Consider the following 26,078-nt stretch of genomic DNA (forward strand, 5'->3'; position numbering starts at 1 on the left):
GGAAAGAATGTCTATTTTTAAAATGTATTTGCTCAACATTTTATATTTTCGGTGCATTTTTTAACCTAGGGCCTACTGAAATGTAGGAAAACATGATTGTAGCCAGAGATAAGTTTATTATCATACTCATGAACAACAGTAAGCCTATGTTTCAACAACAGATCATCAACATTAATTTCAAGAGTGTCAATTCCAGTTGTGCCACTTTGCGGTATCCGGCTTAAGCGTCGTCGTCTACATTATCTGATCAATCTGGCACCTGTGAGTTAGAACAACTTGTACCACGACATTCTCTACACACGGCAGTGCAATGGAGACCATGTATTTGGCATGTGCACCTCCTTGTTTTGCAGTTTTTCTTGCAGCTACAACAGATGACATCCAGTGTCTCCGGTGGTGCTGCGGGCTGATCTGTCTGTATAGGCATGTACCTTCTGTCCACAATGTGCCATCCCCAATCTTGTGGCTTCATGTTGACACATGTTCCTTTCCACTCCATTACCTGGTAATAGACACGGAGGCTATGGAATCTTGCAGCTGCTCATGTTTGTGGTTCCACGGAAGATGTGCTCTTGGAAATCTTGTCACAGAACCGCTTGTATCTTAAGCTGTCCAGTCCTTCCTCTCTGGTACCACCGTACAGTGATACCAGAGCTTTCTCTCCTGCAGCAGTTATGTCCTCCAGTGTTTGCTCTGATTTGTGGAACATCTCTGATTGCTCACGAAACAGGGAATCAGTCTTCACCTTCTTCACTGCCAAACCTTTTCCCAATCCAAACGGGCGACTAGTGGTATCGCAGCCAAGAATAGCATGGACAAAGAGCAGATGGTCGCAAATCTGAGGACCCAGCAACTCTTTCGACTGCTTTATGCACCATACCCTTCTCGATTTGGTGGCTTGCTTTGACTCTGATACCAGAAACAGTTCGTTTGCGGTCATATCAGCGTGATACAACAGTAGGACCAACAAATCTGTGTCGTCACCAATGAGAACCGTATCTCTTGTTCTGGCAAAGGCAAGGGCTGTTTGAACAATGAGGACATCAGCATCATGCTTTGCGTGTTCTGTGCTGCATCCAGCCCTTTCTAGTTTGTCGCTGAGAAAATGTATGAAGCGCTGTTTGTTTGTCTTGTTGTTCAGGAAGTCCTCCTTCTTGGATTGGATGATCATATCACCACCAAAGTTTACGGTCAAACTAGAGCAGGTTCCTGTTCTTCTTTGTTGTGTGGCATCTTTAGTTGTGGGTTCATCTCTGTAGCCATCAAAAACAATGACAGCAGCTCCATATTTCTGTGTCACATATCTGACATAAATCTGACACACACTATCATATGTGGAACCTCTTGGCCAGGGAATCCGATGGAGTAGCGCGCCGCCATCAAGGACATATTGGACTTGGTCTCCACTCGGCTCACGTTGTTCATCTATAGACTTCCACAGAACATCAGCAAGGACTGCCTTATTGGCCTGCGATGGAAGGGATGACGAGTCAAATAAGGCAGGAGGGTGGCTACAGAGTTTGAACTTAAATAACGTTGACAAGTCTTCGCACCGTTCACCTACAATTACCAGTCGCTGGAACACCAATTGTGGATCCACTACTACAGATTCCCCTCTGACTTTGACAGTTGATCTGGATGCAAGTGTCATTGCTTCATCGGCTTTTCGGAAGGTGAATTCTTCCACAGATTATTTCCCTGCCATGCTCACAAGAATCTTGTCTCCAATTTCTTTTGCTTGGTCAACATTGACTCCGTCCTGAGCGGCCATGCCATTAGCAATGTTGTGAAGTGAGGTATTCTCCTTGAATGGACCCTTTCCTTCAGATAGCTGATAAGATCGAGGGTGTCCTTGACATCTCTGGCCTGTCTAGCCTTCGAAATATCTTTGTGCTGGTTGCTGGTTTCGTAGGAGACCCCGCTGAACTTCTGCATTGCATCGTTGATGTTTGCGCATGCTGGCATGGATAGGACCCACAGTAAGCGCCGAGTCTCTGTCATCCCTTTTCCTCGAGTTAGGCCCCCCATGCGTCTTTATACTTCTCATCAAAACCTGTTCGATGATCAGATCTGTGGAGAGCCCTGCCCAGTATCTATCACTGCGCTGCACAACGTGGTATCCCTCTTGGAACTTCTTATACACATCCAGATGCGTATTTGGTAGTTTGGTCATCATTTGCAGGTATACATATGCAGACTTTGTATACTGTCGGTCGGTGTCCAGAAGCGGCAAGGTAGGGAAGCATATCGTGCACACATTGGAGGAGTAAGCTCCAGTTCCCTGTTCTTTCAGCTTTAATAAATTTCCGCAAGATGTCCACCATATTGAGATACTGCAACCAGAGTTTTGCTGTTGGCATAGTCATCATATCCTTTTTGTTGTCAAGTTCAGTCTGGATTCTTTGCAACACTTTTGCAGAACAAACTTCTTCCACTGAGAGGGAAGAGGACATTGCTCTGTCATACACTTCACTTGCTGTAGTTATGTCAGTCGTCACTGTATCTGAAGGAATATCTTGTGGTTCTACATTATCTGTCTCAGTATCAGCAGTTGCCACTTGTGGTTCCTGAACTGTGTCTTTGGTTGGCACAAGCACATTGTAGGCATCAGCAACCAAAATGGTGTTTAGTGCAGCATCTACCAGCGTATGTCCCCGCACTGCTATGGAAACAGCTTTGCCTGTCATCATGTGGGGCACTGTGTTTCCAGCATATACCACTTCGAGCAACTCTTGCAGTCCCGAGCCTGCCATTAAGTGACCTATGCTCCCAAGAAAGCTCATCTGCATTTGAAATCCCCCAAGCCTGAGGACTATGCGCTTGAGATCACTGTCATTTGATTGAGACCTATATTATAATCGTTAAAGCTTTCCAGTACAAGGGTTGGTCGAATGTGAGGACTGGAGTAACGTCGTATAGTTGAGCTTGGGTAGACACAAACTTCATTGTAGAGTAGATACATGAAGCTTGACTGGGATCAAGGTCAATCATTGGAAGGACTGTCACAGAAGCTTTTCCTGGGGGTTGACCTCGATGCAGGAACTGCATCATACCAAACCATGATGGCCTTGGAGAGTGGGAGGTAACGATGTCTTCCACAGTATATCTAACTCTGATGTTGGATCCTCTTCTGTCGTGCGAACCAGTGGATTGTAGATGATAGGTTCTAATGCTGGAGGAATTTTGAAGTACTGAATGTTAATGCGACCAATGGCAGCAATCTCTTTATCCGTCACACGGACTTTGGGGACAGCCTTTCTTGTTTTTGTCGCCCTGGCTGTTCAACATGTATGGGGTGGTGCGAGAGGTGAATGCAAGGGTAGTGGGAAAGGGATTGGAAATGGTTAAAGAAAATGGAGAAAAGTGGGAGGTGAGCCAGCTATTGTTTGCGGACGACACTGCGCTTGAGGCAGGATCGGAAGAGGGATTGAGGAAGTTGGTGGCAGAGTTTGAGAGAATATGTGATAGAAGAAAGCTAAAGATAAATGTGGGTAAAGTAAGGTGATGAGATGTACAAGGGGTGAAAGTGGCAGTAGACTGGAAGTGAGCATTAAGGGAGAGCGACTGGAGGAAGTGGATAGTTTTAGATACTTGGGTGCAAATGTGGCAGGAAAAGGTGGAGTGAAGGTGGAGGTAGAATGTAGATTGAGAGAAGTAAGTAAATGCCTTGGTGGATTAAAGAGTGTAATGAGGAATAGACATTTGGGAATGGATGCGAAGAGGAGACTGTATGAAGGAGTGATTGTGCCAACAGCACTGTGTGGGACAGAAACATGGAACATAAGAGAAGAGAGAAGGAGTTTGAAGGTGTCTGAAGGAGATGAGGTGTCTGAGAAGTATGGTGGGGGTTATTAGGCTAGATAGAGTGAGAAATGAGGAGGTGAGGAGGAGAACAGGGGTGGAAAAGGAGCTGGGAGATAGGGTTGATGAAAGAATATTAGGATGGTTTGGACACATGGAAAGAATGAGTGAAGAAAGACTAGTAAAAGAGGTATGGAAGGCAGATGTGGAAGGATTGAACATGAGGGGACGTCCTAGGATGAGGTGGATGGATGGGGTGAAGGGGGCTTTGGGGAAGAGGGGTATGTCTGTTGAGGAAGGACGGGAGAGGACAGAAGACAGGGGTGAATGGAGAATGGTTGTATATGGATGATGTTGTGATTGCATGAGGTGGAATGGGTGGGGTGGGGGGTGAGGTAGTATGTGTGAGCAAAAGTTGACGCAGCCCGAAGGGATTTCTCCCCATCCTCTCCTTTTATGCAAGGGGGGACGGAGAGGGAGGGTCGCCGATTTAATGAAGCGGCCTTGCTGTGGATGTGCTGTGTCTTGCGACACTGCTTCTGACCTAGAGCAGTGGGCAAGGTGCAGGGATGACCCATCATCCAGGAGGTGCTCAGATAAGAGGGAGGGTGGGAGGGGTGTGGAGTGTATTCAGGGATGAAATGGGTGGGAATGATTTTATGCATTTCCCTTTTTGGCTACCTCCCTTGTAAGGGGGAAAAAGCCATGGTATATGTATGATATACTAAAACACTAGTACATGTGCACTAGTACTACTATATTAGTACACTAATATACTAGTTCTAGTACACTGGTAAATTATAATGTTTAACTAATACAAGTATACAAGAAAATTAGTACACCTGTATTAATACACGAGAACACTAGTACTAATACCCTAGTACACTCGTAGTAGTTCACTAATACTAGTACACTAGCACTAATACACTAGTAACAGTTACTAATGCTAGTACTAGTACTACTACATTAGTACTAGTATATTAGTACAAGTACACTAGTATTGTTACACTAGCACTGGTACATTAGTATAAGTTTACTAGTACAATAGTACTAATACACTAGTTCATGTAAAACTAATAGACAGCTCGTACATGTGTAATAAACACATATAAAACTTAGAAAAAACTACGAGAAAGAAACTACGAGAAAGATATAATAGACAAATGGAAGGATCAACCAAGTCTGCCATTCTTTTTTTCTTGTTCCTGCAGGTGACAGTGACCCGCATCCGCACAGTAAGCAATTATCGTCATGTCAACAATCGACTTGACCTCTCACCTCTCACCTGACCCCCAGAAGATGCGATGCTCACACGGGACCCCGATTCCTACGTGAGGTCAGAGTTAGCAGGCGTCGTGTCACATCTCATTGCAAATATATATATACATATATATATATATATATATATATATATATATATATATATATATATATATATATGTATATATATACATATATATCATACTAACATGTAACAAAAATAAATATATAAAATAAAAATAATTCTTTCCGTAAAGGGAGAGCAATTTCCCATAAGCTTTGCTTCATGTTCTCCCTTTACAACAAGTAATTTTGTAAAAATTTTGTATATGTATAAATTGTATTTCATTTTGTTGAAAACTCCTTTACAGATATGTAAATGATAAATTAAAAGACAAACACAAAATAGTGAAACTGCGTGAAAGAGATAAAGAATATATAGATGACATAGAAATGGCTTAAGTTATGATCAGACATTTCAGGTCTGTTTTTACAATTGAAAGCTCACAAATTTGGGAAGATGGACAACGAGAAATATCCCTAAAATGAAAGACATAAATTAAGGGTCACGCAGAAAGAAATGAGACAAAATATAAAACCTAGATGTTAGGAAATCACATGGACCGGATGGAATTGCAAATTGGATATTGAAAGAGTGTACAGCTAAACTAACAGACAAATTATACAAGATAATAGATTTCTCACTCAAAGAAGGAAAGGTACTACAAGATTGGAAAATGCAAACATTGTACCAATATACAAAGGAGGAAACAAAGAAAATCCTACAAACTTCAGACCGGTATCTCTTACAAGCACAGTAGCAAAAATATGTGAAAAAGTTATTAGGAACAAATGGATCAAACACTTGGAAGAGAATAAAATACTAAACCCTAAACAATTTGGCTTTAGAAGTGGAAGATTGTGTATCACACAATTAATATGTTTTTACTCAAGATTAATTTCTTAGCATTTCCCACTGCAGCTATCTTTCCCTCCCTATCCTCCTTCACATTAAGCAACTCCCTAAAATATTCTGCCCATCTTCCCCTTACTGCCTTCTCCTCCATTATTATCTCTCCATCTGCACCTTTTGCCTTTTCATCTCTACTTGATTCGCCTCCTCTTCCTTTCTTAATTTCTTTCCAAAACATCTTTTTATTACTTTCAAAATTTTCTGTCATACTCTTACCCCATTTTACATCTGCTCTCCTCTTTGCCTCCTTTACCTTTTTCTTTACTTCTCTTTTCTTTTCCCTGTACTTGTAGCTTGTTAAGTGTAGTCGGGAAGGCTTATGGGAGGATCTTGATTGAGAGGATTAGGAGAGGAACAGAGGGAGTAATTGGTGAGGAACAGTGTGGGTTTAGGACAGGTAGAGGTTGTGTAGATCAGATTTTTGTGGTAAGACAGATATGTGAGAAAGCTATAGGAAAGGGGAAGGATGTTTTCTGGGCCTTTATGGATCTGGAAAAGGCTTACGACAGGGTAGACAGAAAGGCACTGTGGGAGGTTATGCGGATATACGGGATAGGAGGAAAGCTTCTCGGAGCTGTCAAGAGTTTTTATGAGAGTAGTAGAGCTTGTGTCAGGATTAGAAATGGAGAGAGTGAGTGCTTTGAGGTAAAGGTGGGACTTCGTCAGGGATGTGTTATGTCACCCTGGCTGTTCAACTTATACATGGATGGAGTGGTGCAAGAGGTGAATGCAAGGGTAGTGGGTCAGGGATTGGAGATGGTTAAGGAAAATGGAGAAAAGTGGGAGGTGAGCCAGCTGTTGTTTGTGGACGACACTGTGCTTGTGGCAGGATCAGAGGAGGGATTGAGGAAGTTGGTGACAGTTTGGGAGAGTGTGTGATAGAAGCAAGCTGAAGATAAGTGTGGGTAAAAGTAAGGTGATGAGATGTACAAGGGCTGGAAGTGGCAGTAATCTGGAAGTGAGCATTAAGGGAGAGCAACTGGAGGAAGTGGATAGTTTTAGATATTTGGTTGCAAATGTGGCAGGAAAAGGTGGAGTGAAGGTGGAGGTAGAATGTAGATTGAGAGAAGAGAGTAAATGCCTTGGTGGTTTAAAAAGTGTAATGAGGAATAGAAATTTGGGAATGGATGCTAAGAGGAGACTGTATGAAGGAGTGATTGTGACAACATCACTGTATGGAGCAGAAACATGGAACATAAGAGAGAAAGAGAGAGTTTGAATGTGTTTGAGATGAAGTGTCTGAGAAGTATGATGGAGGTTACTAGGCTAGATAGAGTGAGAAATGAGGAAGTGAGGAGGAGAACAGGGGTGGAAAGGGAGTTGGGAGATAGGGTTGATGAAAGAGTATTAGGATGGTTTGGACACATGGAAAGAATGAGTGAAGAAAGACTAGTAAAGGAGGTATGGAAGGCAGATGTGGAGGAAGTGAACATGAGGGGACGTCCTAGGATGAGATGGATGGATGGGGTGAAGGGGGCTTTGGGGAAGAGGGGAATGTCTGTTGAGGAAGGATGGGAGAGGACAGAAGACAGGGGTGAATGGAGAATGGTTGTATATGGAAAATGTTGTGATGCATGAGGTGGAATGGACGGGGGAATGGGGGGTGAGGTAGTGTGTGTGAGCAAAAATTTTGACGCAGCCCAAAGGGATTTCTCCCCGTCCTCTCCTTTATATGGGGGGACGGAGAGGGGGGGTCGCCGATTTAATGAAGCGGCCTTGCTGTGGATGTGCTGTGTCTTGCGACACTGCTTCTGACCCAGGGCAGTGGACAGGGTGCAGGGATGACCCGTCATCTAGGAGGTGCTAAGATGGGAGGAAGTGTGGAAGGGTGTGGAGTGTTTTCGGGGATGGAATGGGTGGGAATGATTTTATGCCTTGTCCTTTTTGGTTACCTCCCTGGTAAGGGGTAAAAAGCCTTGGTATGATGTATGTACTCAAGATTAATAGAAATAATACAAGAAAGAGATGGCTGGGCTGATTGTGCCTTCTTAGACTTGCAGAAGGCTTTTGACAAAGTACCACATAAAAAGCTAATAAGAAAAATTGAAATAATAGGAGGAATACAAGGTAAGCTACTGGAATGGATGAGAGATTTCTCGAGTGGGAGAAAAATGAGAGTGGTACTTAGAGACAAGAACTCGAACTGGGAAGATATGATAAGTGGCATCCCACAGGGCTCTGTATTGGCTCCTTTAATGTTTCCCATTTATATAAATGATATGGATGAGGGAGTGAGGTATTACATGAACCTCTTTGCTGATGATGCCAAATTACTTAAGAGAGCAAGCACAGAAGAAGACTGCAGATTGCTATAAGCAGACCTGGATAGAATATGGAAATGGAGTCAGAAGTGTGAAGTGAACTTTAACATTAAGAAATGCAGTACAATGGAATTTGGAAAAAGCAAAAATAGAATATCGGGTCAATATAAAATTGGTACTAAGGAAGTCAAACAAGTCGACTCCGAAAGGGACCTAGGAGTAATTATCTCTAGTGACTTGACACCTGATAAACATGTCAATAAACTAGTTGGAGAAACTTTAAACTTATAAGATCAATGAGAGTGGCCTTTGACTACATGGATGAAGAAATGGAGAAAATATTAATTACATTGATAAGACCTAAATTAGAGTATGCTGCGACACTATGGGCACCTAGTAAAGAAAGAAAGAAAGAAAAAAGAGCAGCAACAAAAATGGCACCTACACTTTTAATTTTGACATATGAACAAAGATTGGATAAGTTACATCTATCAACACTGGAACAGAGAAGAGAATGAGGTGATTTAATTATCTACAGAATTATGAAAGGGAGGAAATTCTAGACAACTTATTAAAATGGGACAAGAGAAACAGGACATGAAAAGAAGCTAAAGAAGGACAGTTACAGAAGAGATTTGAAAAAGAATAGCTTCCCACATGGACTGATGTCTGGAACAAACTAAATGGGGAAACAGTGTGTGCCAAAACTATACAAGATTTTAAGAATAAACTGGATGTGGAGAGATAAAAAATGGGTCACAACAAGCATAGCTCTCGTCCCGTAAAATACAAATAGGTAAATACAACTATTATACCAATACCTAGTACACAAGTACTTTAGTAATTTGAATCTAAGTTGTGATTACTATTTGCCATGGTTTCACCAACTTCTATATCGACAATTGTCATACTCTCGTGGCTAGTGATCAACAGATCGAGTAAATTTCCATGTCTTCTGGGTCTTTTACATATGGAAACTTAAGTAAATATTAACGAGTAAAAATAATATCCGTCTTGGTTATATGAATAAAATTTCCAAGTAAAGCCAAACAAATAAGAATGCATGTTACCAATATACCTTTACAATTAATATTTTTCTGCCTATCATGGTAACACATTAACTTAGTTTGGTTATACAAGGGATTGTTGGTAATCTACTTTTATTTTTATTGATTTTTTTTTTATTATATTTATCTATTATTATTATTTTTTCTTTGAGTAGTAGGATCCCCTTGAAAAGAAGAACGCTGGTCGTCGCTTTTAACTTCTACATCTCCTTTCCATAAAACGAAATATACTAGAATAGTATGGGGTGAAGTGTTACATCCTGGGCATTTGTCCACAATGCAGTCATCCAACCTCTTCTGGTAGCTTAGAAGGGCTGCTGGGTGGTGGCTGCACCGCAGTCTGGTCAGGTGGACTGTGTCCTTTCGTGGGAGAGAGGATTCAGAGGGATGGCTATCAGGGGGTCTGGCATGTAGCAGTGTGTTGTCCTTTAGTGTGTTAATGGAGCAGTGAGTGATATGATCATGAATATGTTTCCGGAGGCTGGTATTTGGTGGTTTTGGAGGAAGAGAAGAGAGTATTTGTGTGTGATATAGATATTTGAGTGTTTTTTATATTTCTTGGTGTGTGGGTGTTCTGCTATATAGTGTAGTGGGTGTGCTGTGTTTGTGGAGGCTGCAGCAAGTGTTTGTGTCTCTCTCTTGTCAAGGTGATCTTTGACTTTGAGGACTTTTGTTTCATAGTGTAGGTGGTCTGTAGGTGTTTATGTGCAGCCTGTAATTGTTTTTAATGCTTTGTTTTGTATGGTGGAATAAAAAGTGTAAGGTGGAATAGAAATTTGGGAATGGATGCTAAGAGGAGACTGTATGAAGGAGTGATTGTGACAACATCACTGTATGGAGCAGAAACATGGAACATAAGAGAGGAAGAGAGAAGGAGTTTGAATGTGTTTGAGATGAAGTGTCTGAGAAGTATGATGGGGGTTACTAGGCTAGATAGAGTGAGAAATGAGGAGGTGAGGAGAACAGGGGTGGAAAGGGAGTTAGGAGATAGGGTTGATGAAAGAGTATTAGGATGGTTTGGACACATGGAAAGAATGAGTGAAGAAAGACTAGTAAAGGAGGTTATGGAAGGCAGATGTGGAGGGAGTGAACATGAGGGGACGTCCTAGGATGAGATGGATGGATGGGATGAAGGGGGCTTTGGGGAAGAGGGGAATGTCTGTTGAGGAAGGACGGGAGAGGACAGAAGACGGGTGAATGGAGAATGGTTGTATATGGAAAATGTTATGATGCATGAGGTGGAATGGACGGAGGGATGGGGGGTGAGGTAGTGTGTGTGAGCAAAATTTTGATGCAGCCCGAAGGGATTTCTCCCCGTCCTCTCCTTTATATGGGGGGACGGAGAGGGGGGTCGCCGATTTAATGAAGCGGCCTTGCTGTGGATGTGCTGTGTCTTGTGACACTGCTTCTGACCCAGGGCAGTGGACAGGGTGCAGGGATGACCTGTCATCTAGGAGGTGCTAAGATGGGAGGGAGGGTGGAGGGGTGTGGAGTGTTTTCGGGGATGGAATGGGTGGGAATGATTTTTGTGCCTTTTCCTTTTTGGCTACCTCCCTAGTGGGGGGGAAAAAGCCTTGGTATATGTATGTATGTTTTGTATGGTCTGAAGGGTGTTGAGGTGTGTCTCACTGAGATTAGGTGCCCTTGCTGGACTTGCATAATTCATCACTGAGTGTATGCAATTGTTTATTTTAAGGTAAGTTTCTTTGTTTTGTCCAAATGTTGTTTCAGTAATTGATTTAAGTGCATTGAGTCTAGGTGTGCATTTACTTTTTATGTTTGTGATGTGTTGTTTAAATGACATGGATATATCATATGTTACACCACATAGAGATGAGGAATATATCTGTGTTCTTTTGTCCAGTTGGTGAAAAGTGTTGCTGTGGATTTGGCTGGGGCTATTTTGAGTCTCTTTGTAATAAACCATGTGTTGAGTGTATCAAGGTATGGCTGTATTATTGTGATTGTTATGTCGTCTGCATAGGAGGAGATTTGTATTTCCGAGGTGTCTGGTGTAAGTATATCATGCATGTATAGAATAAAGAGTGTGGGGAATAGAACAGAGCCCTGTGGTACTCCATTCTTAATGTTTCTGGTGTGCAATGATTGGCCATCATATGACACATAAGCATTTCTGCCTGCCAGATAAATGGCCAGCCATCTTTTAGTGTGTGTGCTGTGTCCAGGGCAGTGGACAGGGTGCAGGGATGACCCGTCATCTAGGAGGTGATAAGATGGGAGGGAGGGTGGAGGGGTGTGGAGTGTTTTCGGGGATGGAATAGGTGGGAATGATTTTATGCCTTTTCCTTTTTTGGCTACCTCCCTAGTAGGGGGGGAAAAAGCCTTGGTGTATGTATGTATCTTTTAGTGTTATTGTGCATGTCTTTGTTATATATTTTGTTTGTTACTTTGTGGATGTGGTACAGATGAGAGTAAAAGGGAAGAGATAGGTAGTATGTTTGTGAGAAGAAAGTTGGATGTGTTGGCTTTGAGTGAAACTAAGTTGAAAGGGAAGGGTGAGTGTATGTTTGGGAGTGTAAGTGGGAGGTTATCAGGAGTGAAGAGAGGGCGAGGGAGGGAAGGGGTGGCTATTCTTGTAAGTGAGGAGATAGGTAAAGGGGTAGTGGAGTGGAAGGAGGTTTCCTCAAGGATAATGTGGATGAAGGTGAAACTGGGAAAGGAGATGTGGGTCTTTGTAAGTGCATATGGGCCGGGCAGTGAGAAGAGCATGGAAGAAAGGGAGGCCTTTTGGATAGATTTAAATGAGTGCATAGAGGGTTTAGGAAGAAATGTCAATGTAATAGTACTGGGAGACCTTAATGCTAGAGTGGGAAATGGTCCAATCGATGGAGTGGTTGGGAAGTGTGGAGTTCCAGGAAAGAATCGTAGTGGAGAGTTGATGGTGGAAATGTGTCTAGAAAGAGAGTTGATGATAGCAAATACAGTGTTTCGGAAGAAAGTCAAGCATAAGTACACATGGGAGAGGGTGGTGGAGGGAAGGGTGGTAGATAGAGCGCTAATGGATTATGTAGTGGTAAATAGGATTATGATAGGAAGAGTTAAGGATGTACATGTGCTAAGGGGAGAAGGTGGGGAATATCAGATCATTTTTTGGTGGAAGGTAAGTTGAGAGTGGAGGATAGATGGAGAAGGAGGAAAGGGACAAAAGGTAGGGAGGTTCTTAGAGTGAACTCCTTGAATGAAAAGGAAAAGGAGAAGGAGTACGAAAAGAAGCTGAAGGAGGAGTGGGAGGGAGTAAAGGATAGAGCAGAGATGGGTGTGGAGGAGGAATGGGGATGGTTCAAGGAGGGAGTCTTAAAGTGTGCAAGGATGGTGTGTGGAACAAGAAGGACAGGGGGAAATAGAAGAAAGGGTAGTGAATGGTGGGATGAGGAAACAAAGAAGGTTGTAGAAGAGAAGAAGCGAGCATTCACAGATTGGTTACAAAAGAGGACAGGGGAGTCATATGAGACGTACAAAGAAAAGAAAAGAGAAGTAAAGCAAAAGTTAAGGAGGCAAAGAGGAGAGCAGATGTGAAATGGGGTAGGAGTATGACAGAAAATTTTGAAAGTAATAAAAAGATGTTTTGGAAAGAAATTAAGAGAGGAAGAGGAGGCGAATCAAGTAGGGAAGAAAAGGTAAAAGGTACAGATGGAGAGTTGATAATGGAAGAGATGGCAGTGAGGGGAAGATGGGCAGAATATTTTAGGGAGTTGCTAAATGTGAAGGAGGATAGGGAAGGAAAGATAGCTGCAGTGGGAAATACGAAGAAAATGAGAGTGATGAGTGAGGAGAACGGAGGAGAAATAAGGAAGGATGAGGTGAAGGCAGTTGTAAAGATGATGAAAGCAGGTAAGGCACCTGGTCTGGATGGATGTCATGCAGAATGTCTGAAAAAGGGAGGTTCAGTGATGGTGGACTGGTTGGTGAGATTATTTAATGTTTGCTGGAGAGAGGGTAAAGTACCGGAGGACTGGAGTAGTGCCTGTATAGTTCCTCTTTACAAGGGAAAAGGGGACAAGTGTGAATGTAGTAATTTCAGAGGGATTAGCCTGTTGAGTGTAGTAGGGAAGGCTTATGGGAGAATCTTAATTGAGAGGATTAGGAGAGGAACAGAAGGAGTAATTGGTGAGGAACAGTGTGGATTTAGGACGGGTAGAGGTTGTGTAGATCAGATCTTTGTGGTAAGACAGATATGTGAGAAAGCTATAGGAAAGGGGAAGGATGTTTTTTGGGCTTTTATGGATCTGGAAAAGGCCTATGATAGGGTAGACAGAAAGGCACTGTGGGAGGTTATGCAGATTTATGGGATAGGAGGAAAGCTTTTGGGAGCTGTCAAGAGTTTTTATGTGAGTAGTAGAGCATGTGTTAGGATTGGAAATGGAGAGAGTGAGTGGTTTGAAGTAAAGGTGGGACTTCGTCAAGGATGCGTTATGTCGCCCTGGCTGTTCAACTTATACATGGATGGGGTGGTGCGAGAGGTAAATGCTAGGGTAGTGAGTCAGGGATTGGAGATGGTTAAAGAAAATGGAGAAAAGTGGGAGGTGAGCCAGCTGTTGTTTGCGGACGACACTGCGCTTGTGGCAGGGTCAGAGGAGGGATTGAGGAAGCTGGTGGCAGAGTTTGGGAGAGTATGTGATAGAAGAAAGCTAAAGATAAATGTGGGTAAAAGTAAGGTGATGAGATGTACAAGGGGTGAAAGTGGCAGTAGACTGGAAGTGAACATTAAGGGAGAGCGACTGGAGGAAGTGGATAGTTTTAGATACTTGGGTGCAAGTGTAGCAGGAAAAGGTGGAGTGAAGGTGGAGGTAGAATGTAGATTGAGAGAAGCGAGTAAATGCCTTGGTGGTTTAAGGGACTGTAGGGCGCGAAAACACGAAAAATTCTGGAAAATCAACGAATTTTAGGTAAACATTTCAAAAGATTCTCTATGATGGTGGTAACACTTTAGCCAAATATTACAGCTCAATTCCGTTTCTTTTCTTATATATAAAATAAAATAGATAAATTTTGGGCAACCTCTGGCAACCCCATTGCATGAAAAAACATTATGTATATTGAAATAAAGTCAAAATTTTGATACCCAGTTCTGTTTTGTTTACTATAATTAATATATATTGAGATATCTGGCAACTTGCCCAACACTAATCGTCAATCACCACAAGGATCTCAGTATCTCTTCAAAGCTAAAGGAGAAAGGATGTCGCCCTGTCGCGTATCTGTTAGCCTACCAGTCATGCATGCGATCGTATTATCTTATTTTCTACCAACAGGTATTCAAAAGATTCTCTATGATGGCTGTAACACTTCGACCAAATATTACAGCTCAATTCCGTTTCTGTTCTTATATATAAAATGAAATAGATAAATTATTGGCGACATCTGGCAACCCCATTGCATGAAAAAACATTCTGTATATTGAAATTAAGTCAAATTTTCGATAGCCAGTTCAGTTTTGTTTAAAGTTTTAAACGGAAACGTAAAAAAATAGACAATGTCACGAGTGAGTACGCGGCCGGAGGATTTTAAATGCCGGTGCACTCCTTTAAACTTTAAATGCCTCTCCTGAAAAGTTTATGTTTTTTATATTTAAATAGCCATATCTCTGTTTCTTTTTGTCCGATTTCATTCATTCTTTCGAATTTGTAAAGAGAAAGAGTAATTCTTTAATTTGATCAGGAAAAACAAAGGAAACTGTAACTTAATTTTTTTGTTTAATTTATCATAGCAGATTTTCACTGAAGTTTCTACTATTCAAAATGAAAAAATTATAAAAAAAAATAAAAGAGAGTAGGAAAAAATCTAACTTGATGAAGTTGTTTCCAAGACTCTAATCTTTCATTTCCTACATAGTAGGCTGATTACCTATGCCTGTGGATACTTCAGTGATTACAGATACTATCATAAAAAAAGAAAGAAAAAAATTAACTACACGTAATATATACATGTTACTAAAACAATTTAGTATGCAATAATACTCTTTCCGATAGAGTAAGTATACATAAGTTCACCAAAGAAATTGAACAACTTTTATGACACGTTCACCTATAAGCACTTCCTACAGTCCCTTAAAGAGTGTAATGAGAAATAGACATTTGGGAATGGATGCGAAGAGGAGACTGTATGAAGGAGTGATTGTGCCAACAGCACTGTATGGGGCAGAAACGTGGAACATAAGAGAAGAAGAGAGAAGGAGTTTGAATGTGTTTGAGATGAGGTGTCTGAGAAGTATGGTGGGGGTTACTAGGCTAGATAGAGTGAGAAATGAGGAGGTGAGGAGGAGAACAGGGGTGAAAAAGGATTTGGGAGAGAGGGTTGATGAAAGAATATTAGGATGGTTTGGACACATGGAAAGAATGAGTGAAGAAAGACTAGTAAAAGAGGTATGGAAGGCAGATGTGGAGGGAGTGAACATGAGGGGACGTCCTAGGATGAGGTGGATGGATGGGGTGAAGGGGGCTTTGGGGAAGAGGGGAATGTCTGTTGAGGAAGGAAGGGAGAGGACGGAAGACAGAGGTGAGTGGAGAATGGTTGTATATGGATGATGTTGTGACTGCATGAGGAGGAATAGGCGGGGGGGTGGGGGGTGGGGTAGTATGTGTGAGTAAATTTTGACGCAGCCCGAAGGGATTTCTCCCCGTCCTCTCCTTATATGCAAAGGGGGACGGAGAGGGGGGGTCGCCGATTAAATGAAGCGGCCTTGCTGTGGATGTACTGTGTCTTGCGACACTGCTTCTGACCCAGGGCGGTGGGCAGGGTTCAGGGATGACCCGTCATCCAGGAGGTGCTCAGATGAGAGGAAGGGTGGGAGGGGTGTGTTGTGTATTTAGGGATGAAATGGGTGGGAGTGTTTTTATGCCTTTCCTTTTGTGGCTACCTCCCTTGGAAGGGGGAAAAAGCCTTGGTATATGTATGTATGTATGTATGTACTTTGTGGAGGGGGATAGCATCAAAAGCTTTACCAATGTCTAATGTTATAAGAAGTGTTCTGTGATGGGGCCTATCTGAATTGATGCCATCTAATATTCTTTGTGTGAGATTTATTAGAAGAGTGTGGAGTGTAGTGGCCTAAAACTGTGTTGTGATTCAGGAAGGAGAATATGTAGTATGAGGGAGTTGGGAGATATGGTTGATGAATGAGTATTGAATCTATTTTTCCTTATAAAAAAGTAGTTTTAAGATTCATTTAGATAAGCACCTAAGATATATGCTGTAATAACTGGCATTTTTATTTTATTTGTTATTATTAATGGTTTATTTCTAGTTATTCATTTATTGTCAATTATTCTTATTTTTGTTCATCATTTTTCATTATTTACTTATCTTATTCTTTTATCTACCTGTTTATTATCTATGTTTTCCACATCCAACCTAGTTATGGACCAAAAGGTCTCCTGCCGGCATGCTCTTCCTTTGTAATCCTTTGGTTTGGACACATGGACAGAATGAGTGAAGAAAGATTAGTAACAGAGGTGTGGAAGGAGTGAACATGAAGGGGCGACCAAGGATGAGATGGGTGGATGGGGTGAAAAGGGCATTGGGAAAGAGGGGAATGTCTGTTGAGGAAGGATGGGAGAGGACAGAAGATAGGGGTGAATGGAGAATGGTTGTGTATGGATGATGCTGTGATGCATGAAAGGGAGTGGGTGGGAGATGGGGGGGTGAGGGAGTATGTGTGAAAAATAAATTGATGCAGCCTGAAGGGATTTCTCCCCATCTTCTCCATTCCTGCAGGAGGGGTCAAAGGGTCTTTTTTTTTTTTTTTTTGCCGATTTAATGAAGCAGGCTTGCTGTGGATGTGCTGTGTCTTGCAACACTGCTTCTAACCCAGGGCAGTGGGTGAGTTGCAGGGATAACCTGTCTTCCAGAAGCAGCCAAGATAAGAGGGAGGAAGGGGGGTGAATGGAATAGGTGGGGTGGATTTTATGCTTTTGTTTTTGGCTACCTCCCTTGTACCATATACCATACCAAAGGCTTTTTCCCTCTTGTATGGGGGGGGGGGGGGTACCCAAAAAGAAAAAGGCATAGAAACCACTCCCACCCATTCTATTTCCTATATATTCCACTCCCCTCCACCCTCCCTATTATTTTGGCACCTCCTGGAAGACGGGTCATCCCTGCATCCTGTCCACTGCCCTGGGTCAGAAGCAGTGTTGCAAGACACAGCACATCCACAGCAAGGCCGCTTCATAAATTCGGCAACCCCCCTCTCTCCGTCCCCTCATGCAGAAAAGGAGAAGACGGGAAGAAATCCCTTCGGGCTGTGTCAAATTTTTCTCATACATACTTCCTTACCCCCCACCCCCACCCACTGCCCCTCATGCATCACAGCATCATCCATACACAACCCCTCTCCATTCACCCCTATCTTCTGTCCTCTCCCATCCTTCCTCCACAGACATTCCTCTCTTTTGTAATACCCCTTTCACCCCATCCATCCATCTCATCCTAGGTCGACCCCTCATATTCACTCCTCCCACACTTCTTTTACTAATCTTTCTTCACCCATTCTTTCCCTGTGTCCAAACCATCCCAATACTCTTTCATCCACCCTATGTCCCAGCTCCCTTTCCACCCCTGTTCTCCTCCTAACCTCCTCATTTCTCACTCTATCTAGCCTAGCAACCCCTATCATACTTCTCAGACATTTCATTCAAACTCCTCCTCTCTTATGTTCCATGTTTCTGCCCCTTACAGTGCTGTTGGCACAATCACTCCTTCATATTATAAGCTCACTTGTAAGGGGGGAAAAGCCTTTGGTATATATATATGTGTCATCACAGACACATCAAATAGTAAAAAAAAATTAAATATCTTCACCTTCCTAAACAAGGCAGTGAACAAGTGGAACACATTACCAGTTGTTGTTGCCTTGTGTTGTTCATAACAAAATAGAGGAACACGATCACCATCACAGGCTCTCAACAGAGTTTCCACTTGCTATGTCGTGTTCTTGTCTGATGGCTACCCCAGTACCCCCTTCCTCCATGTTCTACCCTGTTAGAACCCTTACAGAATTGTTGGTCCAAGGATTGCAGTAGAAATAATAAGCCATACCAACTATCAAGGAGCTAACTCCGCACCCCCACCCACATGGAACCTGAGAAGAAAGAAGTGATATGGCAGAACTATTTGGGAGGCTGTGCACATAAGACAGACAAATATGAATTCAAATCTAAATATGATCATTGAAATTAAGGATATAGATTAAGTTGGAACTGTACATGATTTTGAGAATAGGTATGTCATATTGGAGAGTAGTAGATGGGACCCAACAAGCGTTGCTATTTTCCTACATACTACAGTTAGGTAAATGCATACATAACAGGACCCCATGAGCATAGCTCATTTCTTGTGGGTAAATATACATGAGAGGTAATATATTATTTTTTTTAACATGTCTTTCTATACATAATATTTATCACTCACCTTGAATTTGCTTGTATTAACAAAGTGTGTCCAGGGTTCAACATCTTCTCTTCTCTTCTGCAGCCACTCCTTTGCAGCTGGAGATGCCATCTGCAGCTGCACAGGCAACTGCATTATCAAACTGAAATAAATATATCAAATGTTATCAGCTAAATCTATTAAATCTATCTCAAATGACCATTAGCTGGAAGAATTAAAACTAAGGTCACATCCACTCACAAATACCCATTATCTTCTGTCCCTATCTCATCTGTATCCACATTATCCTTGATGTTAACTTATGTCAGCCACTGAGCAACAAATTATGGCATAATTTTTTGCCAAAGCACACAAAAGCTACACCAGTAGTGTGTGCAAAAACAATACAAGAATTTAAAAATAGCTTAGATAAAATGAGATATGATGACGGGACACCACGAGCATAGCTCCCCTTCCCGTAAAATACAACTAGGTAAATACAAAATAATTCAAATTATATAGTGAACCACAACAGCCATTCTGAACAACAAAAGTTGCATTGAGACATTTCTATAGCCAGAATGATATAACACACTATACATACTGTACATATACTGTCAAGGGCTTTTCCCCCCTTACAAGGGAGGTGGCCAAACTCAAAGACATAAATCCACTCCCACCCATTTCATTCCCCCATACTTCACTCCCACTCACCACCCCTCCCTCTCTTGCTCTTTTCTTGGTTCCTCCTGGATGATGGGTCATCCCTGCAGCTCGCCCACTGCCCTCCCTGGGTCAAAAGCAATGCAGCAAGGCCGCTTCATTTAATTAGTGACCCCCGTCTTCGTCCCCTCATGCAGACAAGGAGAAGATGGGGAGAAATCCCTTTAGGCTGCATCAAAATATCATTTCCACATACTTCCTCACCCACACCCATCCCCCACCCTCCCTTCCATGCATCACGGCATCATCCATACACAATTGTATACTACAATTAGGTAAATACAACTCTTCTCCACTCACCCCTATCTTCTATCTTCTTCCATCCTTCCTCAACAGACATTCCCCTCTTTCCAATGCCCCTTTTACCCCATCCATCCATCCATCACATCCTAGGTCGACCGCTCATGTTCGCTCCTTCCACACCTCTTTCACTTATCTTCCTTCACTCATTCTTTCCATGTGTCCAAACCATCCCAACACTCATAAACCCCTTCTCCCAACTCCCGTTTCACCTCACTTCTCACTTTATCTAGCCTAATAACCCCTAACATACTTCTCAGGCATTTCATCTCAAACTCATTTATACTTTTCCTATCTTATATTCCATGTTTCTGCCTTATAAAGTGCTGTTGGCACAATCACTCCTTCATACAATCTCCTCTTAGCATCCATTCCCAAATGTTTATTTCTCATTGCACTTTTTAATCCACCAAAGCATTTACTTGCTTCTCTCAATCTACATTCTACCTCACCCTCCATTCCTCCCTTTCCTGCCATATTTGCACCCAAATATCTAAAGCTATCCACTGCCACTAGTCTCACTTCCAATTTGCTGCTATCCTCTCCCATTGTACATTTCATCACCTTGTATTTACCCACATTTATCTTCAACTTCCTTCTTTCACACACCTTCTCAAACTGTTACTAACTCCCTCCTCTGATCCTGCTACAAGCAGTGTCGTCAGCAAACAACAACTGGCTTATCTCCCACTTTTCTCCATTTTCTTTAACCATCGTCAACCCCTGACCCACTACCCTTGCATTTACCTCTCGCACCACCCCATCCATGTATAGATTGAACAGCCAGGGTGACAGAACACATCTCTGACCAAGTCCCACCTTTACCTCAAACCACTCACTCTCTTCATTTCTAATCCTAACACACACCCTACTCCTCTCGTAAAAACTCTTGACTGCTCTTAACAACTTTCTTCCTATCTCATATGTCTGTAATACCTCCCACAGTGCCTTCCCGTCTACCCGGTCATAAGCCTTTTCCAGATCCATAAAAGCCCAAAAAACATCCTTACCTTTTCCTATACCTTTCTCACATATCTGTCTTACCACAAAAATCTGATATACGCAACCCCTACCTGTCCTAAACTCACACTGTTCCTCACCAATTACTCCCTCTCCTAATCCTCTCAATCAAGACCCTCCCATAGGACTTCCCAACTACACTTAAACTGATCCCTTTGAAACTACTACACTCACACTTGTCCCCTTTTCCCGTGTAAAGTGGAACTATACAGGCAACTCTCCAGTCCTCTGGCACTCTACCCTCTCTTAATCAAATATTAAATAACCTCACCAGCCAGTCCATCTCTCTACCTCCTTTTTTCAGACATTCAGCATGACATCCATCCAACCCAGGTGCCTTACCTGCTCTCATCATCTCAACAACTGCCTTCACTTCATCTTTCCTTATTTCTCCTCCATTTTCTCCACTCATCATGGTCATTTTCTTAGCGCTTCCTACTACAACTACCTTTCCCTATCCTCCTTCACATTTAACAACTCCCTAAAATATTCTTTATTTTGTATTTTTAGTTTTACCATAGATTTTTATTTTGATGTTTCAATTTGTAGTTTCACCATAAATAAATAGTTTTTCAATATATAAATAAAAATATAACTCTTTCAAAATTATTCTGAAATTACCTCAGCGGTGACGGTGTTTGGGGGACACTTCCGTAAAGGTGATTGGCTGTACAATACCGACTACCGATATGATTCCAGGAGACGAAACATCGAAGAAGCTTAGACACAGGTACCTATGGAAGTGGCTAACAGCTACCAAGGGTATAACGAAGAAGACTTTCCAAGAAGATAAGGTGTTGGCAGCTAGACTAAGGGACGAGTACAGTAAAATGTTCCCTGGGTTGTACGCTGACATCAAGACCTTTAATGTTTAAGTGTCAATACGCAAGTTCCAAGGGAAGGTGATCGCCTTCAAATTAACTCTAGAGAATGATAAACAATTCAAATACAGTGATGACATGTTTGACGGATTGGAGTGTTCGGACGATATGATAGAGGAGGATTCAGAGGCGTTCACGCGGCATTACTTCCCAGGATATAAGAAATTCGTTAAACATGGTGCAAAGTCTGATCACAGGAACTTCCAGATGCATTTCTTAGACAGACTTTTCAAAACATCAAAAAGAACTGTTATTCACAACAAATATGCTATAAGAAAGGTAAAAGCTGTGATTTAGCATAAAAATGAAACAAAAAAGAAAACTATCGTACACAACGCTCAATCTAACCTCAAACCAAGAACATAACTCTCTCAAAATGATTCTGAAATTACCTCAGTGGTGGCGGTGTTTGGGAGACACTTCCGTAAGGGATTCTCTGATTATCTATACCGGAACCACTAAAGAAAACGGAGAAATAGTAATGAAACGACCACACAATATAGTATATAAGTTGTTCATGAATATTTTTTTAATTGAGCACGGAGTAATCAATATTCCTGAAGACATATTCAAACTAATAGAAGAAGCTATCAAGATCATTATGCCAGACTATGACACCATCTACACATCAACCACTGGAGATTCATTGGAGGATATTAAGGATTAGATTTTGGACAAACTGAGGAAGGAAAATAAGGAACTACACGAGAAGTTGGATCAGATCTTCACCATGATGAAGAGGATGAGGGATGAAGACAGCGATGAAGAACATAGGTTGCCCAAATGTAGGTTTCACGCAGAAAAATACTGAGGTTGAATCTGACGAAGGCAAACCGTCTACTAAGAAATAAAACGCATCTGTGGATTGTATGGCCCACAAACAAAGCGACCAAGTGCCACAGGACAAGCAACCTGCCGAAGGTAGTTGCAGCAAAGCCGCTGCTTGTATATAGAAAATTGAAATTACTCTGCTCATCATGTATGGGGTCACATTTTCATATTTCTTCACTACAACCAAAGTAAACAAATTTATAGCATTCAATCAGCAATACATGTATCTACAGGTAGGTATGGGCCTAATATTACAATATTGGCATTCCTACATAGCATGGGTGCAAGCACTTGTTATACAAGGGGGTAAGGGGCTTCAGCCCATCCCCTAAAATTGAGAAAAGTATTACTATTGTATGTATGCAGTTACTCACACACCCAAAAAATTATGTGTTTGCATCCTTGCTAAATGGCCATATAAATATTAACAGTATTTTGCAAGAAAATGCAGAGGAAATGAATTGGGAGGAATTGACAATAAAAGGTGGAGAGGAACTCTAGGCAATGTCCTACTGGATTTGACCACTGATTATACATTGACACAATGGGTTAAAGAAAACACTAGATATGGACACAATGAAGAACCATAGAGACTAGATATTCACTTCTGAGCCAGGAAGAGTGACCACCTACTAATAGAGTTCGAGCTTAAGGAACAAAATGATGCGAGAAGAAATGAGAAACACAGAGAAGGAAGATTAATGTATAACAAAACTACATACATATACCAAGGCTTTTTCCCCCTTACAAGGGAGGTAGCCAAAAAGGAAAAGGCATAAAATCATTCCCATCCATTCCATCCCTGAATACACTCCACACCCCTCCATCCTCCCACTTAACTTAGCACTTCCTGGATGACAGGTCATCCCTGCACCTTGTCCACTGCCCTGGGTCAGAAGCAGTGTCGCAAGACACAGCACATCCACAGAAAGGCCGCTTCATTAAATCGGCGACCCCCCTCTCCATCCCCCCTTGCATAAAAGGAGAAGACGGGGAGGAATCCCTTCGGGCTGCGTCAAATTTTGCTCACACATACTACCTCACCCCCATCCCCCTGTCCATTCCACCTCATGCATCACATCATCATTCATATACAGGTAGTCGTCGACTTACGACCTATGCGACTTACGACTGATCGACTTTACAACCACGAGATAGTGCAATAATATCTAACATTTAATAGAGTAATAGAACTGCAATGTTATGCTTGGCAGTGCAGAACAATTACTCCGCACGCCGCGAGACGCGAGTACGATAGTTTTGGCAGGCTGCCGACACCGTCAGCATCCCACCCAGCTAAATATTCTTTCAATTTTTTTCTTTGAAGTAAAATGTTTCCTAATTTTGCATTGCATTTTGTATTTCTATATGTTTTGCAATTAACAAAATGTAACAATAAAACTTTTTTTTTATGCCTAGGCTAGTTTGTTGTCGATAACGATATGTTCAGTACAGTACGTAAGCGAAAAAAAATGTGTTTTGAAATAAAATTAAATCTTCATTTTGCCTTGCATTTTTTATTTTTATATGTTTTGCAATTAATAAAATGTAACAGTAAAACTTTCTTATGCCTAGTCTGTTATCGATAACAATATGTTTGGTTCAGCATTTTGTATTTTTATGTTTTGCGATTAATAAAATGTAACAGTAAACTTTGTTTATGCCTAGTCTGTTGTCGATAACAACATTTTCGGTACAGTACGTAAACGAAATTAATGTGTTTTGAAATAATAAAAAAAATTCCTAATTTTGCCTTACTATGATTTTAATGTAACCAACAAAAAGTATTAGTAGGTCAAAGATGACAGGACTTTATTCAGTATGCATAGGCCTTGGCTATGTTTCCTAACGAAAATTAGAAAAAAAAAAAAAATTAATATTAAATAACGTAGCTCAAAGATAATAAGATTTTATTCAGTATGCATACATTTCCTAAAGAAAGTCTGATGGTAAAATAATATTAAAGTTAAAAAATACAGTATTAAATATCATAGGTTAAAGAGGATAGGATTTTCTTCAGTATGCTTAGGCCTAGGCTACGTTTCCCAAAGAAAATCAGATAAAACTACAAAAAGGTTAAAAAATACTGTACAACATAATTCAAAGATGCTAAGATTATTTCAATATGCTAACTATAATATACAATATATATATATATATATATATTATATATATATACAGGTAAACGTCGACTTACGATGGCCGCGACTTACGATTGTTCGACTTTACGATGACGACGACGACAATATGATATATTTAACCCTTTCCATACAGTGCCGCATACGTAGGCGTCATGAGGAGCAAGTGGATTCGCGACGCTGCCATATCGGCGTCTTGATTATATTTATTGTAGTCGCCCCTGTGTTTTTACATTCTCTCAAATGTGTCCTGAATCCCATTCTCTGTGGTTTTCAAAATTCGCGGGTGAAAGAGAGAACGATCGATATAAGCGGTGACTATATTTTATGATGCGAGTATTATTACGTCACGTAGTACGGCTGGCATTGGCTGCTGCCCGCGAGATTTAAGTTCCGTACTGAAAATACATATTATAGTGTTTGAATATGGTAAAAAGGATAAAAATAATTAAATAAACTACTGTACATGTTTAATAGGCTATATTCAGTATCTCTGGTGGTTAATATACAGGTAGGCTAGGTACAGTGACCACGGAACAGAGTGATACACAAATTGGGGATCGACTTACGATGAAATCGTCTTACGATGGCTCTATCGAAACCTAATGCCATCGTAAGTCGACGTTTACCTGTATATATATATATATACACAGTAACAAAAATATTTAAAGGGTAATATATACTGTATATATATATAAAGTGACTTGCGTCCAGATCGACTTACGACCTGTCTGTCGGAACCAAACTCGGTCGTAAGTCGACGACTACCTGTACAACCATTCTCCATTCACCCGTCTTCTGTCCTCTCCCGTCCTTCCTCTACAGACATTCCCCTCTTCCCCAAAGCCCCCTTCACCCCATCCATCCACCTCATCCTAGGACGTCCCTTCATGTTCACTCTCTCCACATCTGCCTTCCATACCTCTTTTACTAGTCTTTCTTCACTCATTCTTTCCATGTGTCCAAACCATCCTAATACTCTTTCATCAACCCTATCTCCCAAGTCCCTTTCCACCCCCATTCTTCCCCTCACCCCCTCATTACTCACTCTATCTAGCCTAGTAACCCCCATCATACTTCTCAGACACCTCATCTCAAACACATTCAAACTCCTTCTCTCTTATGTTCCATGTCTCTGCCCCATACAGTGTTGTTGGCACAATCACTCCTTCATACAGTCTCCTCTTAGCATCCATTCCCAAATGTCTATTCCTCAGGAAAAGGTGGAGTGAAGGTGGAGGTAGAATATAGATTGAGAGAAGCGAGTAAATGCCTTGGTGGATTGAAGAGTATAACAAAACTGACTTTGTAAAACTTGGAAAAAAATTCAAAATGCTAGCTGGGAAAATTTTCAAATGATGAAACAAAGATGGAAGAGAAATGGAACATTTTTTAGAGAAAAATATAAGGAGGGAACAAAGAAACTTGTACCTAAG

At 41.5% G+C, this 26,078-nt stretch overlaps 1 protein-coding gene across 7 annotated transcripts in view; it reads right to left on the reverse strand.

The window, feature by feature from the left end:
• Window positions 1-26,078, reverse strand: part of LOC143032005 (uncharacterized) — a 529,471-nt gene that overhangs the window by 489,531 nt on the left and 13,862 nt on the right. For 5 of the 7 annotated variants that reach the window (XM_076196461.1, XM_076196463.1, XM_076196459.1 and 2 more), the window contains one exon: window positions 18,792-18,912. The exons of 1 other annotated variant lie outside the window; for it this stretch is intronic. In XM_076196461.1, the coding sequence (XP_076052576.1) occupies window positions 18,792-18,905 (114 nt within the window). In that variant the 5' untranslated portion in view covers window positions 18,906-18,912. Of the gene's footprint in view, window positions 1-18,791; window positions 18,913-22,065; window positions 22,132-26,078 lie in introns of those variants that run through there. One more of the 7 variants, XM_076196460.1, reaches the window with a different exon arrangement.

This window comes from Oratosquilla oratoria, chromosome 12, assembly GCF_046742065.1.
Source record: "Oratosquilla oratoria isolate Oo_2021 chromosome 12, ASM4674206v1, whole genome shotgun sequence".
Taxonomy (NCBI): domain Eukaryota; kingdom Metazoa; phylum Arthropoda; class Malacostraca; order Stomatopoda; family Squillidae; genus Oratosquilla; species Oratosquilla oratoria.